The sequence below is a fragment of the Pterocles gutturalis genome, unplaced genomic scaffold, assembly GCF_000699245.1.
Source record: "Pterocles gutturalis isolate BGI_N339 unplaced genomic scaffold, ASM69924v1 scaffold8786, whole genome shotgun sequence".
Taxonomy (NCBI): Eukaryota; Metazoa; Chordata; class Aves; order Pterocliformes; family Pteroclidae; genus Pterocles; species Pterocles gutturalis.
This window is the reverse complement of record NW_010105417.1, coordinates 37,912-51,298: the sequence shown is the minus strand read 5'-3', so window position 1 is coordinate 51,298 and position 13,387 is coordinate 37,912. Positions and strand designations below refer to the sequence as shown.

At 51.9% G+C, this 13,387-nt stretch overlaps 1 protein-coding gene across 1 annotated transcript in view; it reads left to right on the top strand.

Annotated features, from left to right (window-relative positions):
- Positions 1 to 13,387, top strand: part of LOC104471884 (CUB and sushi domain-containing protein 1-like) — a gene marked incomplete at its 5' end in the record, with an annotated part of 92,208 nt that overhangs the window by 42,858 nt on the left and 35,963 nt on the right. Inside the window, 7 exon segments of the mRNA XM_010087381.1 lie at positions 964 to 1,080; positions 2,004 to 2,201; positions 3,581 to 3,769; positions 6,447 to 6,624; positions 8,373 to 8,518; positions 11,951 to 12,031; positions 12,764 to 12,877. Of these exon segments, the coding sequence (XP_010085683.1) occupies positions 964 to 1,080; positions 2,004 to 2,201; positions 3,581 to 3,769; positions 6,447 to 6,624; positions 8,373 to 8,518; positions 11,951 to 12,031; positions 12,764 to 12,877 (1,023 nt within the window).

Here is a 13,387-nt window from a genome sequence, read left to right as displayed (position 1 = left end):
CTGGCTGCCCTGTGCCAGTCTCTTAGAGACACTGATGTCTCTAAGCCCTGTCCAGATGGAGCCCAGCCTTTGGTTGTTCTTCCCAGGGAACAGCTTGCTTCCCCGGCCGAGCGTGCTGATTTTCTTTTGGTCTACTTCATCCAGATGCTTGGCTTCTGAATAATTTAGTAGTAGTCCTATTAAAGAGCCATTAGAGGAAAAAGAAAGAGGAATCTTCTGGGAGAAACCTTGTTAGTAGCAAGTAAGCACATAATGAGATATCGGACAAAGAGAATCTGTCGGAACGAGTTAGGAGCGCACCTGGGTCGTTCTGCCGGATGGTGTTACCGTAACGAGGTAGAGGTCATCCAGATAAGCATGAGAAGATGCTATCTGGATTTAAATTTCATGTGATGTCTTTTGTAAACTTATTTTGTGCTGTCATCTCTGGATCGCCTCCTGGTAGGGAATGTGCTTCAGCCAGTGTGCAAACCCACTGTTCTGTATTTATCGGTAATTGCCCAGAAATTGGCAAGTGTGGCAGTCAGGGTAGACCAGTTAACCAGAAAAAGAGGCAGTGCTAACTGGAGTCAAAATAGGATCGGTCTGGTTCTTGACAGTAATTTTTTTAGGTGGTTAAAAATTCCAAGAAGTGCTGTGTGCATGATGTGCGCTGTAACAATGTCTACGGACAGAACAGAGCATCTGTCTCTCCTCTGGCAGCTCACATCTGTCTCTCCCTCTGTGATCACTACAACTGGAGCTCTGGGTCCAGGCTTTTCTCTCCGGAGGGCAGAGGAAGGCACGTGGATTGGTAATGCGGCCACGCAGTGCCTGGCAAACGTTGTGCCGGTTCCTTAGCAGGCTTTCTGTTTTCTCTGCCTGCTTTTTAACTTCTCTAGTTCCCACGCAGCTGGCTGGCCATGGCCATCGTCCCGAGAGACCCCCGGGTGATCCTGACCGGTAACGCTGTTGATTTTACAGCCCAGTGTGGAGGAACGGCGGAAGAGATGGAAGGTGTGCTCCTGAGCCCAGGGTTCCCAGGAAACTATCCGAGCAACCTGGACTGCACGTGGAGGATACTGCTGCCGGTGGGGTTTGGTAAGACGGCTGCGTTTGGTTCAATGCTGTCACCAAGAGGACGATAAGATGATACTGGTCCCGTTCAGTCAGTGTTGGATGCATTTCTTGCCAAGATGAGTTACAGAAACTCTGTTGTGTGACCTCTTGATCACACTTTCCATTAAAGGTGCATTTATGTGGTGCTGTGAAACGATAAATATTTTTTAAAGGGAGATTACAGTCACCGTGGAGTGTTAGCAGGTTGATGGGGATCTGCAGGCATGCCTCTGGATCGGCTGTGACATCTGGTAGTGGCTTGTGTACTTCCCCAGCTGGAATGGCCCTAAAACCCCACCAGCTGCATCACCCTTTATAAATGGACCGAGCGATCAAAGCTTGTGTGGGATTATATCCTGCCTCAGCTAGAGTTCATGCAGGCATCAGCACCTTCAGAATTAGGATCTCCCCAGCCCTGAGTGAGAGGGAAATGAGCACGGCTCCAGCTCAGCTCTTCTCCAGACCAGCCCCATCAGAAAGCCTCGTTGCCAGGAGGTGGAAGGATTGCAGCCTGGAGGAAGTTCTGCCTCGCAGGGTTTCCTGAATTAACTCTCCTCCTCCTGGTGTAGCTGGGGAAATGAAACACCAGCTGGGTCCCGGCATCCGAGCTGGGTGCCCTCGCTTTGGCGAGGGATGCTCCATGTAGCTCTGAGCTTCCTGATTTCTCTGGTGTCAGGCAGATGGAGGGGAGTGCAGAGGAACCCCAGCAGCTCGAGCCTGTGGCTTTAATAGCTGAGCTTGTCTGAAACGAGCAGGACCCACATACCCTCTGCCTCCAGCAAGGTCAATGTGCTCCTGCTGGTTGACCGGGTTATACTGGGCGTCACTGGGGGAGCGATGCGGGTGGCTGAGGGTTCGGTGTAGCTTTAGCAGCAGACTGTCAGACTAACATTCCTCCTCTCCAGGGGCTCACATCCAGTTCCTGAACTTCTCCACGGAGCCGAACCACGACTTTGTCGAAATCCGCAACGGGCCGTACGACACCAGTAACTTCAGCGGCACCGACATCCCCGGCTCCCTCCTGTCGACATCTCACGAAACCACGGTGTACTTCCACAGCGACCACTCCCAGAACAAGCCGGGCTTCAAGCTGGAATACCAAGGTGAGGAGACCACCGAACGGGCAGCGGGGGGACAATCCTGTCCCCGGGTGCTGATGGTGAGAGCAGCAGGGAGATAAGGTTGGCATCACGGTTGGTGCTGTTCTGTTGAATTAATTCCATGAGGACTTAATCCAAATGAGCGGAAAGGTGTTACGTTAAGGCCGTGCTTAATCCTAATAACGGGGATCTGTTCACCCAGACTCATGCCTGCGGCAAATAACAAATGTTCCTCGAGTGCTTTGTGACAGTGAAATGCCTTTGAATTAATTCCAACCAGATTCACTTAGATCTTGGCTCTGTCGACTGCCATGTGCAAAGAGAAGAGTCCTCAGCAGCCTGGAGTTTGCTCTGGAATTTTGCAGCTGCTTCTCAATTTTGCATCCTGAGCTGCAGCCTGGCCTTGTGCTGGGGCAGGCCAGTGGAGGAACTGGGTAAATAAGCAAATAGACAAAGAATAAAATAATGATGGATATCCATAAACATGGGTACCTGGAGGGAGAGTAGAGAAGTAAGTTATTAAAATCAAAAGATGCCCTCTGCACAGTTTTTGGAGATGATGGGAGATGCCTACCTTGATCCACTGCTCTGCCTTGCGGAGTGTCCTTGCAGAATCCTTCGGTCTCCTCTGTCCACCTGTCCTTGGCAGATGGGAACACACAGGGGCAAAGGATGCCCGGGGCGGATCGTGTGCTTCCTACTGAGCACGGTCGGGATGGGCTTTGCTGAGCAGCAGCTGCGAGCCGAGCGGTCCAGCTCCTGCCTGGGAGAGAGAGATCCGAGCAGTGGGCAAGATGGAGCGTGCGTCTCCAGCCGCGTGGTACAGCCAAGGACTGACAAAGGGCTGACTCCCCAGAAATAGCAATAAAAGCCGCTACTCATACTTAATTGAAAACATTAATTTTGTCTTGGCTGTCCTGTTCGTGCACCGTATAATTCATGCGCTGCCGCACAATTTAGGAAGGAATGTGCTCGGTGAGGCAGCCTGGGTAATCTCACGGTAATTGCTATGCAAATGGGCTCCAGCCAGCCTGACCAATAATTTATAATGCCAGGTGGAGCCCGTTAGCCCAGTCACTCGCATTCGTCACCGGGGTTGGCCACATTTTGGTGGAAAACAGGCAGATTTCCTCATTAGAAGTGAAGCGCGGGGTGACCCTGAGCACAGGCTCCGGTGGCCGGACAGACCCCAGCGCCCGGGGCTGAGGCTGCCGAAAGCAGCAGCAGGGTTTTCCCTCAGCCTCCCTGCAGATGTGTGCGTGGCTCCTTAAAGCTTCTCTCTTTCAGCTCCTTGGATGAGGAGGAAGTAGCCAAGCAGCATGGTGGGTGTACTGCTGTGAAGTATGAGACATTCATCCTTATTTTTATTTTTTTTTTCCCAGCCTACGAGCTGCAGGAGTGCCCCGACCCTGAACCTTTTGCTAACGGTGTTGTCAGAGGAGCCGGTTACAACGTTGGCCAGTCCATCTCCTTTGAGTGCCTGCCTGGCTACCAGCTGATCGGCCACCCCGTCCTGACCTGCCAGCACGGCACCAACAGGAACTGGGACCACCCGCTGCCCAGGTGTGAAGGTACGGCTTTGGGGTCACCCTCAGAGCACCCCGGCGGGGTGTTTCAGGGCAGAGAAAAGGCTCCAGCTCTCTGTTCTTGGCCTTCTTTTGGATCATTGTTTTCTAATTTGGCTGAAAGTTTCTCTGGAAACAGAAGCATCACTGCGGGCGGGTGGGGAACGTGGGCTTTGAGTGCCCCGAGGTGCTGAAGCACGTTCTCGGTGAGCTGATGTTCAGCATATCCCAGCCTGGCCAAAGCACACGTTTTGAGCAGTGCACAGCCAAGGTGCATCTCTTGAGGCGGTGTGTTTGAATCCCGTGCTGTGGGTGAGGACTGTCGGGCTCTCTGCTGATGCCGGTGGAGCTGTGCTTTCACAATGAAGCAGTCCAGGGCCATTGTGGTGATCGTTCTCATCTGCTTTATTTCTTGAGCGATGTTGACCTTCTGTGGATTTAGCATTGGTAAATAAAAACAGTCCCGGGTAAAAGACTCTTGCAGCTCTGGGAGCTCGTAGCCTGGGAAGGTTGTGTCCTTGAGGAGTCTCCTTAGTGTGGCACCGATGGCATCTCCAGAATGACCCAGTGGGAGTTCTTCAGTGACCTTGCCTGGTCTCCTTTCTGAAGCCCGTGTACGCTGGGGGGACCCTGCAGGCTGAAGGAGTGGATCCGTGTGGCAGGCATTAAAGCTCCAACGTCCAAATTCTCTTTCCAAACCCCAGCAGGGCGGTTTCAGCCTTTCATCCTTTGTGCCAACGGACGGAGTTCTGTGTGGTTTGCTTTAGAAGGTGTTCACGTGAACCCTTCAGAAGTTCAAGGCTGCGTATTGAAGATTTCCCACCACCCTTCCCAGGAGCACTGACCCTTATCCCAGCCCCGTTACAGCACTTGGTCCGTGAGAACTGTGCGCTGGGAAAGGAGAGGGAGAGGTGTTTTTCCTCTTTTAAGAGGTTTTTCCTCTTTTAAGTCCTAAGTCCTTGAACCCCAGAGAACACGAAGCATAAAGAACCAAATCCTCAGCTGGTCTGTCACTGACCTCAGCAGTGCAGCAGAGAGGTGTGTTAGCTGAGAAACTGCCCAGTGCTCGGCTGGTGATGCTGGTGCTGCTGGTGCCCTTACCTACCTCAGGCATCAGCTCTGCCGGCTACAACCATCCAATTCCTTCCTTCTTTATTGCATTTAAGTACATTTCTTGCTTTGCAGCAGTTCCGACAACAGAGAAGGGTGAGGGGTTAGGTACATTTTGGACCATTTGCTTTTTTTTTTTCCCCTCTGTGTGCACATCTGGTGGGCTGTTAGTGCTGTTAAAGTGCATGCAGAACTTTCCTAGCTCTTTCCTCAAATGGACCGTTTTTGCATAGCAGCAAGCAGCGAGGGCTCGCCGCCTTAGGCTAACCGCCTCACCTTTCCCATGCAGGTCACAGCTGAAAGCCCTTTTAATTAAAAGAGAAGCTGTAATTCTGAAATAAATGCACAGAGCTCGAGGTTTCCAGCACCACTCCAGGGATTTTTTTCGAGGGATCAGCAGCAGGCTGCCTGCTGCTTTGCAGGGCAGAAAGGAGCTTGGCCCCCGAGGTTCCTTGGGTGTTTGTTTCCGAAAATGAGCATATGGAGTTACATAAATACACGTGCTTTTCTCAGCTTGGCAGCCCACGTGAGGAAGCAGAGCAGAAGCAGGCGGTGGGGATGTGGAGGCTCTAACCTCACATCTGGCACATCAAGCCAGGGCCAGGGTGGTAGGAGCCCATGGAGCTGCTCCTGTACGGCAAAGAGTGAGTGTTCGGCGCTGAGCCTGCGTCACTGAGCTGTGTTGGGAGGGAGGATGTGTTAGCCTAGCCAAGGACGGGGCTGATACAGCCGTGTGGCTTCTAGAGCAGAGCTGGCTCAGGCAGATGACTGCACTGACCCCGTGCCTTCAGCAGCTGCAGGTTGCCAGTAACACGCTGCAGATGTTCTCATCGTTTCAGTTGAACCTCTGTGCCAGGGAGGTCCAGGAGAAGATGCTTGTACACGGGACTGTGAGACCCGTGGCCCTCCTGCGCTGTCTTCACAAGGATGCTATTGTTCTCTTTCCTTTTTTGCTGCCTGTTTCTAGTTGCCTCTCTCTAGTTTGCAAGTTCATTTGGACCTGGAAGATACCTAGTGCAATAGGCCTGTCATCCTGATGAATGAATTGGATGCTGCTGTCAAACCAATCATCATTTCCCCCCTGCTCAGATGTGCTCTGTGCATAGCCAGCTGCTCATGGGTCTGGTCCAGGCCGTGCTGTCTGAACACGCCGATAGATTTGCCCGCTGGAGTGATCTCGTCAGGAGCTGCATTTTCCGTGCATGGGTGCAGACAGCTGGTGGAGCCCAAAGACTCTTACTAGGGCATCAGATAGTTTATTTGCACACCTGGCTGTCACATCTGTACAAAACACCCTGGCAGTCTCCTTTTGGCTCTGAAGCACTTAATAGATTTATTGTAATGGAATTAAGTTGGAAATGTTAGATGTAGTTGTGTGTGACAGATGAGAATTATTTGAGGCAAGGTTTTGGGGCCAGATCCTTCAGAATTACTATCTTTCTGTCCAAAAAAAAAAAAAAAAAAAAAAAAAAAAGAAAAAATTAAAGAAAAATAGGAAATAGAGGATCTTAAAGAGTTATTGTTTGGGGGATATTTCTTCATTATGTTTGTGTTTCTGTGTGATTGCCTGCAGTGCCTTGTGGGGGGAACATCACCGTCCAGAACGGTACCGTTTACTCTCCTGGCTTCCCCAACCAGTACCCCAACTCCCAGGACTGCACTTGGCTTCTCACGGTGCCGGTGGGATATGGAATCCATCTCAACTTCACTCTGCTACAGACGGAGCCCTACAACGACTTCATCACTGTCTGGTGGGTGCAGCAGAGGGGTGAGGACTGAGCTGGTACCAAGGCTCCACTGCAGGAAGATGCTCTTGCTGATAAGTAGAGCACCCGTTGCCACGGTGTGTGGATAGTGCTGTGTCTGAGAGCAGGAGGATGTATCCTCTGGGGACGCTGCGATGAGGATTTGGGATTGTTTAAACTCCAGGTGCTTGATAGGTCCTGTAGATGAAGGACCATGGGGCTAGCAAATGGCCAGGATGACTGTCTCCAAACACAGTTAATGTTCCGTTCCTGAAAATGTAGGCAAGGGCTGCAAGGTCAGCGAAGGGGATGATCACTGGGTGAGCAGGCTGCTCACAGCAAGTGATGGAAATGTCATCCTGTGGGTCTAGAGGGGACTCTGTCCTTAGCTTTCGTGGTGTTTTTATCTCAGCGTTGTGCAGCTCACAAAGAGCCATCCTGCCCTTGGCTGTGTAGCAGCGCCTGTAAGACCTTACCGGTCTGTCTTGCCATTAATTTCTGCCATCATCAGCAGATAACATGAAGCACATCAGACCGCTGCAGTGTCTGCCATTAGCAGTCCCTGTCCCTCTGGCTTGCCACGATTACCCTGAGGAGGGGCTGAGCTCCTGGCAGGGATGCTGAGCTGCCGGTGGGGGTGCTGAGCTGCCGGCGGGATGCTGAGCTGCCGGTGGGATGCAGACCGACATCCCAGCCGTGGCCGGAGGGTGTTGGGCAGCAGAGCCCTGCTCGTCCCGCTGGATGCTTTCATCAGCCTGTCCCTTCATCCCCGAAATGCTCTGCTGAATGGAATAAGGAAACGTCTCTTGGGAAGCCTCAGGGGCTTTGCAGAGGAGACTTTATGAATGGTAAACGGGATCTTTATCTCAAGCTGAATTTAGTTGAAATGAATCTTGTTTGGACTCGCATAATAGGAGTTGCCCTTCACTTCTGATTTCTCTGACAGACGTTTCCTGGGGCTCATTTTTAATCCTTTTGTGCTTTATCTATGGCTACCTGTCCATGGATAGAGGCTGAATGAAGAAAAAAAAACCGTTGGTAAATCATTTACATTTACCAATGTCCTCATTTGGTTTTTGTTCTGCAATCGGAGGTGCTCAGCCCTGCGATCCCGGCTGGTCTCCCAGGCTGCCTGGGCAATGCTGGGATGGTGCTGGGCACCAGAACTGGCTGTGACCCCCAGCTGCCTTCTGAATAGCAGCATCTGAGAACGGTGACATCTGCAATTAATGGAGTGGCACCGGTTTCTTCACCCTAGGAGCCATCCAGGCTGGGCTCTTCCTTTCCCCTTTGGAGAAGGGAAGGGAAACGGTGCGTTATCCACTCCAGGCTGCCAGGGGAGCTCACACGGCTGCACTGGCTAAAGGGCTTGTGGCCAAGTTCTTGAGCTCGTAGCCCTCAGGATATCTCAGTGTCTGCTGTGCCAACAGGGAGTGAAACTCCTTTGGAAAACTGGCCCTAATTCTTCAAGTTGGGAGGTTAAAAATGAAGTTCATGTTTGTAATTGTCTACTGGGTGAGCGCTGCACTGCCAGAAGAGGTTATCCTGGTTATAATGGAGTGGGGAGGGGGCTGGGGGTCCAGGTCAGCTGCCCAGGGAGCTGCTGAGACTGAGATATAGCTGTGGAAAAGGGAGGACACGGAAGGGAGAGCATGGGGGAGTTCCTGGGCACGCAGCGTAGGAGGTTGGTTGTTGCCTGGGATTAAAGATCTGTAATGATGTTCTTTTCTTGTGTTCCTGACACATGATTTTAGGGATGGTCCGCAGCAAACAGCCCCGCAGCTGGGTGTGTTCACTGGCAACTCTGCTAAGAAATCAGCCCAGAGCTCTTCCAATCAGGTCCTGATGAAATTCCACAGTGATGCAGCCAACGGAGGGATTTTTGCCGTTTATTTCTACGGTCTGTATCGCTGACTGAGCACCGTGTGCTTTATACCTGCCTGCGGGGTGCGGAGGGGCGTGGATCGGTTGTGGGTTGTTGTGGGGAGGGATAGTTCTGGGGAAGAGGAGATGTGCAAATATTCACTGATACCCGCAGTCTTCTGCAAGGGGCCCGGTTTTACAGGTCTGAGGTTGAAGGTCTCATTCAGTCAAGGGCTGGCGGGCGGTCACAGGGTCTGTGCAGAAATCCATCGGTGACGTTGGGATAATTCAAGCACACGCCAAGTGCCTGCAGACTATCAGCCGTGCCAGCCCCGCGCCTCTCTCAAGGTGATGCCTGTAAACACCCTCCTCTCCGCGGCAGATCCCGTTACGGATAGCTGGGCTTGTTTACCTCGAAATCCTTCCCTGCAGCGTTGGCTGGTCATGGCACTGTCTTTCCATCGCGGTGCTAAACCAATCGGGTCATCTCGGGGGTCCTGTTTGAAATGGCAACTGCGTCCCAGCTGAGAGGTGACTTCATTTCTCTGGGGAGGAGAAGGATTCCTGTAAATCCCCGAATTACTGGGGGATGCTTTGGTGCGAGCGCAGCTCACGCTAGAGGGATGTTGAGTATTACATTGGAAATGAGAGCGTTTGCTTTCCACCGCTAAACAAGAGCCCAACTTCAAATTGGATTAGCTAACAAGTTCCCGCGGCAGTACGGGGATTTTGGAAAGTGCAAATGGAGACCTCCCCTTGCTTCGGTAATTTGCTGGCAACAACGTCAACAAAATCGTGCGTGAATTACCCGATGAATCTGTGCAGAATGTCTTAGCTCATGTTCAGTTCCGAAAGGCGAGTATTATACGGACAGGCTGGGTTTGAAGGATGTTCACTGGGCTTCCAAGGGAATTGGTTTACTGCTGCAAAACACTGCAAGATTTATACTGCTAGACAATGGTGCGTATATAACAGTTATGCAAAAAATTATGGTGTAGGCAGTTTGGCTGAGAAATGAGCAGTATGTAAACACGGCCGCAGTTCAGCGGATGCTGCCTTTTGTGATATGAATTAGATGCTATCATCGCTGTGGCTGAGCCCATCAGCATATGTTGCTGTGCTCTAATCTTGACGGCACGTTATACTGAGGTTTTCTGTAGCTGATGGTTTATTTGGGGTATAAAGCCACTCGCGGGCATGATGGAGAGGGCTGGAGTTGGTGCTGGTAGGAATCGGTGGACGCCAGCAGTCATTTATAACCAGTTAACCAGCTGGGCACTGGCAGCTGCCTGGCCTTGTATTAACGTGTCATTTACTGGCTTATTGCTCCCTTTGTACGCGGGACTGCGCTAAAATAAAGCCTAACCCTGAAGATTTAAGGGATGGAGGTGGTTGCCTCCAGGGTGAGATGATTCTCCTTCCTGAGTTCTTGTTCTGCGTGTGGTGCCTTGCACGCAGAGAAAAGGGGCAGGAGAAAGGGGGGACTTCTCACATGGGGCTCAGGGAGTGCAGCCACTTCCATCTTTGGGGTGTAACGGGAGGAAATGCAGTTTCCCTGGGATCTGCAGCAGTGTTTATTTCCATTTCTGTGTCTGCATGCTGACAGATCTAGGACATAGGAGACGTCCTCCCTCAGCTTTAAATTGTCTTTGCTCCCACAGTGATGACCAGCACCGTGTCAGAGAACCAGTACCCTTTTAAATACCTGCAGAGAAAGGTTTCCTTAGGGTGGAGGAAGGGAAACAAAAGAATGACTCACAGGGCTTGAGGATCCGGTAGCATCCCCTGGAAAGGATGATGCTGCACCTGTTATTAAATGGGCTGGTTCAGGTGCCAGCGGGAGCTGATGCGGGAGCGTGATGGGAGAGGGTTTGATGGCCCAGGAGCTGGCGGGGGTCCCGGTGTGGCTTCAAGGACGGGACTCTGTTTTGTCCTGGTGAGAACAAATGGATGTGCTGTTGAAAGGAGCTGTACCGGTGCTGTCTCACCCATATGCTGAAGCCATCGTAATCGCACCTGTGTATGGAAATGTGGCCCATTAAGGAGAGATTAATGCTGGAAATGCTGGGTTATCTTTCCACCTCAATAGATGCTGTCAAGCACTTTGAAATAGCATTTAATTTAAATTTTTGTTACCCTTTCCTTTTTCCCCCACTGTCAAACATATGTTTAAAAGATTGTGAATGCGTTCCCTCCTGGGACGGCTCTGGTGTGTGAAGGGCTCTCCCCGCTGCCTCGTGCTCCTTTCCCATCCCATGGGCTCTCCCAGCTCCTTCCCGTATCCGTTCTCCGTGCTCCCATGCTGCACGGAAGGGGCTGGCTGTTGGCATTGCGGAGCTGCCACTTTCCTTTGCCCCCACCCCGGGTTGGGTTCAGCTCGCTGTTCCAGCCTGTCTTTGGTTTTCTCTCCGCCTTGCACACGTGGGATACAGAAACCCATCCCTCACATTATCCAGCTGTGTTCCCTCCAGCCCCTTCCCTGGACCTCTGAACGTTCTGGTTTTCATACAGCTTTTGGGAAAGCATTGTCCTCCCCTGGCTTAGGGGGTAGGGAAATTTGGGCAAGACATCTCCTCCTGTCGATGTGTATTTAAGCATCCTCCGAAGCCTCATTAAGGTCGCGGCCAGGACTGCCAGCCTTGCCGTGGTGCGAAGAGTTCGACAGCGTGGAGTTAGGAAGAATTAATATTCAGTGGCAGCTTGAGCTCCAGTATCTTAAATTAAAAGGCTGATATAAATTTCAGAGGAAGTTATGCTTGTCCAGGGTCAGGTGCAAGGGGAGCAAAGACGCAGAGAAGTGCTGAGCAAATAGCAGAAAATGTCTTTCATTAATATTCATTTAGTTCCCAGCACCGTATTTTCAATTGAACCGTGCTCGCAGCTCTCGTGTGTTTATTTTCATAAGCAGCACAGCGCTGGAGCCTTGTGCACCCACATGCTCGTAAGCGGTGCGTGTGTTTTGCTCAGCGTTGGCTGATCTTGAATTCTTGGTGGAAAATTTGCTGTTTGCATTGTATTTGGTCGGGTGCGTGAGCCATAAGGAGTTGTTTCTGCTCTTTGGCTGGGTGCCTTCTTCCCACTTAGCCACATGGCACCCCTGAAAAAACGCCCAGTTTGGCAGTTTGACCTGATTCCACTGAGATCACCAAGATCTTCTCCCTTAGCATCTCACAAGGTGCTGGTGCCTCATGTCAGTCAATGTTCAGTGTTCATCTAAATGGTCTGATTCTGTCTGGGCACCTGCACCTCCCTAGACAGACTGGTTCCTGTGATGCGTAAGGAGCTGGAGAAAGCTGCTGTGGGGCATCTCTAGGCTTTGGAGGAGGACAGGGCTGGTTGGGCTTTGCTGGTTCCTTGCTCATGGAGAGGGAGGGTTTGCTCTGACGGCCGTTGTGCTCAGCGCCCAGACGTCCACGGCTGCCTTCGCCCCCAGCTTAACATCTGCCGCTCTCCCTTTGCTCTCCTGCAGCCTACCAGCTCTTCAGATGCCAGCCCCCGACCATCGTTCCCAATGCGGAGATCATCACCGAGAACGAAGAATTTCACATCGGTAGGCTCGCCTGGTCCTCCCAGCCCTCCTTTCCCCCCTCGCCAGCTGTGGGAATGCCACAGAGGCACCCATGTGTTGTCACCCGGTATCGGGGGCTTCGAGACGTGTCCCTGTGTGTGTGACCTGGCTCCACACCTGACATTCCCAAGTTGATCCGATTGTCCCGAGGCTGTTCCTCTCTGTTCGTACAGAGGAAGCAGCCTGGCTTTTGTGAAAGCCCTGAGCTTGTTCGGAAACATTCAGAAATCTTTGCCACAATACCACTTCTCAGGTGTTTCAAACAAACCATTGTGTGAAAGCTTAGCAGCCGTTATTCTTTTTTTTTTTTTTTTGAGAACCTTTCTCCCTTATTGACTGCATCTTGTGTATTTTTTGCTGTTGCTCGCAGTTACATCCACATTTTAAGTATGTCTGCAACCCGTGAAATAGCTGTGATTTTTATTTTTTATTTTTTTTAAAGCAGCTTTTCTGACTGTCTGCTCTCTTTGAGGGCAGTCTCCACCTGAAATAGCTCGCACAAATCACAGCACTCAGCGGCATGACAGCCGTTTATCCCAAGCGAGACTCCAGCGTGCCTTTCTGCGCCTTTTATTTCTGCACCGTGATGCCAAAGCTGGCTGGCAGGGGCAGGGCTGAGGGGTCTCTGTGCCCCGAGGGAACCCCCTTCCCACGGTTCAGCCTCGATGAACGGCTCCTTCCCTGGGGTCAGGAGGTTTCTGTCTCTGTCCGTAGGTGACATAGTGCGGTACAGGTGCCTTCCCGGCTTCACCCTGATTGGAAACGAAATCCTCACCTGCAAACTCAGCACCCATCTCCAGTTTGAAGGACCTCCCCCCACGTGTGAAGGTACGGCTGGGGGGACCCAGCGTGGCAGCCAAAGCTTCCCAACCCCCTGAGACGGCTGCAGAACGGGGGGATTGCCAAGGGAGCGAGCAAACTGGGTGTTTCCTTGTGCAGCATGCATCTTTGGGGTTAGTTCTCACATCTCAGGGTCCCACTAGTGGAAAACCACCCACTGGGTCCTTGGCAGGAGGGTGGCGAGACATTTCTGCCGGGAAAGGCTGTTCTGCAGCCCCCCTCGCAGCCTGTCCTGGGCATCTCGAGGTGCAACCAGCAAATGGTGGAGAAAGATCCGCTGGGTGACCTGTTGCAGCAACTCTGATAAATTCCAGGGAAAATTCCTCCACCCCCACTGACTCTGGGGAATTGATGGGGTGTCTGCACCGTCTTTGGGGGGTTTGCCCCAAATTATACCGTGTGTCTGGCTGCATTCGCCGTGTCATTAGATCAGTCACCCGAATGTCCTTACCCTGGTGGCGGGGAGGAATTCTGCGCTGCCAGTTTGCTGGTGATACG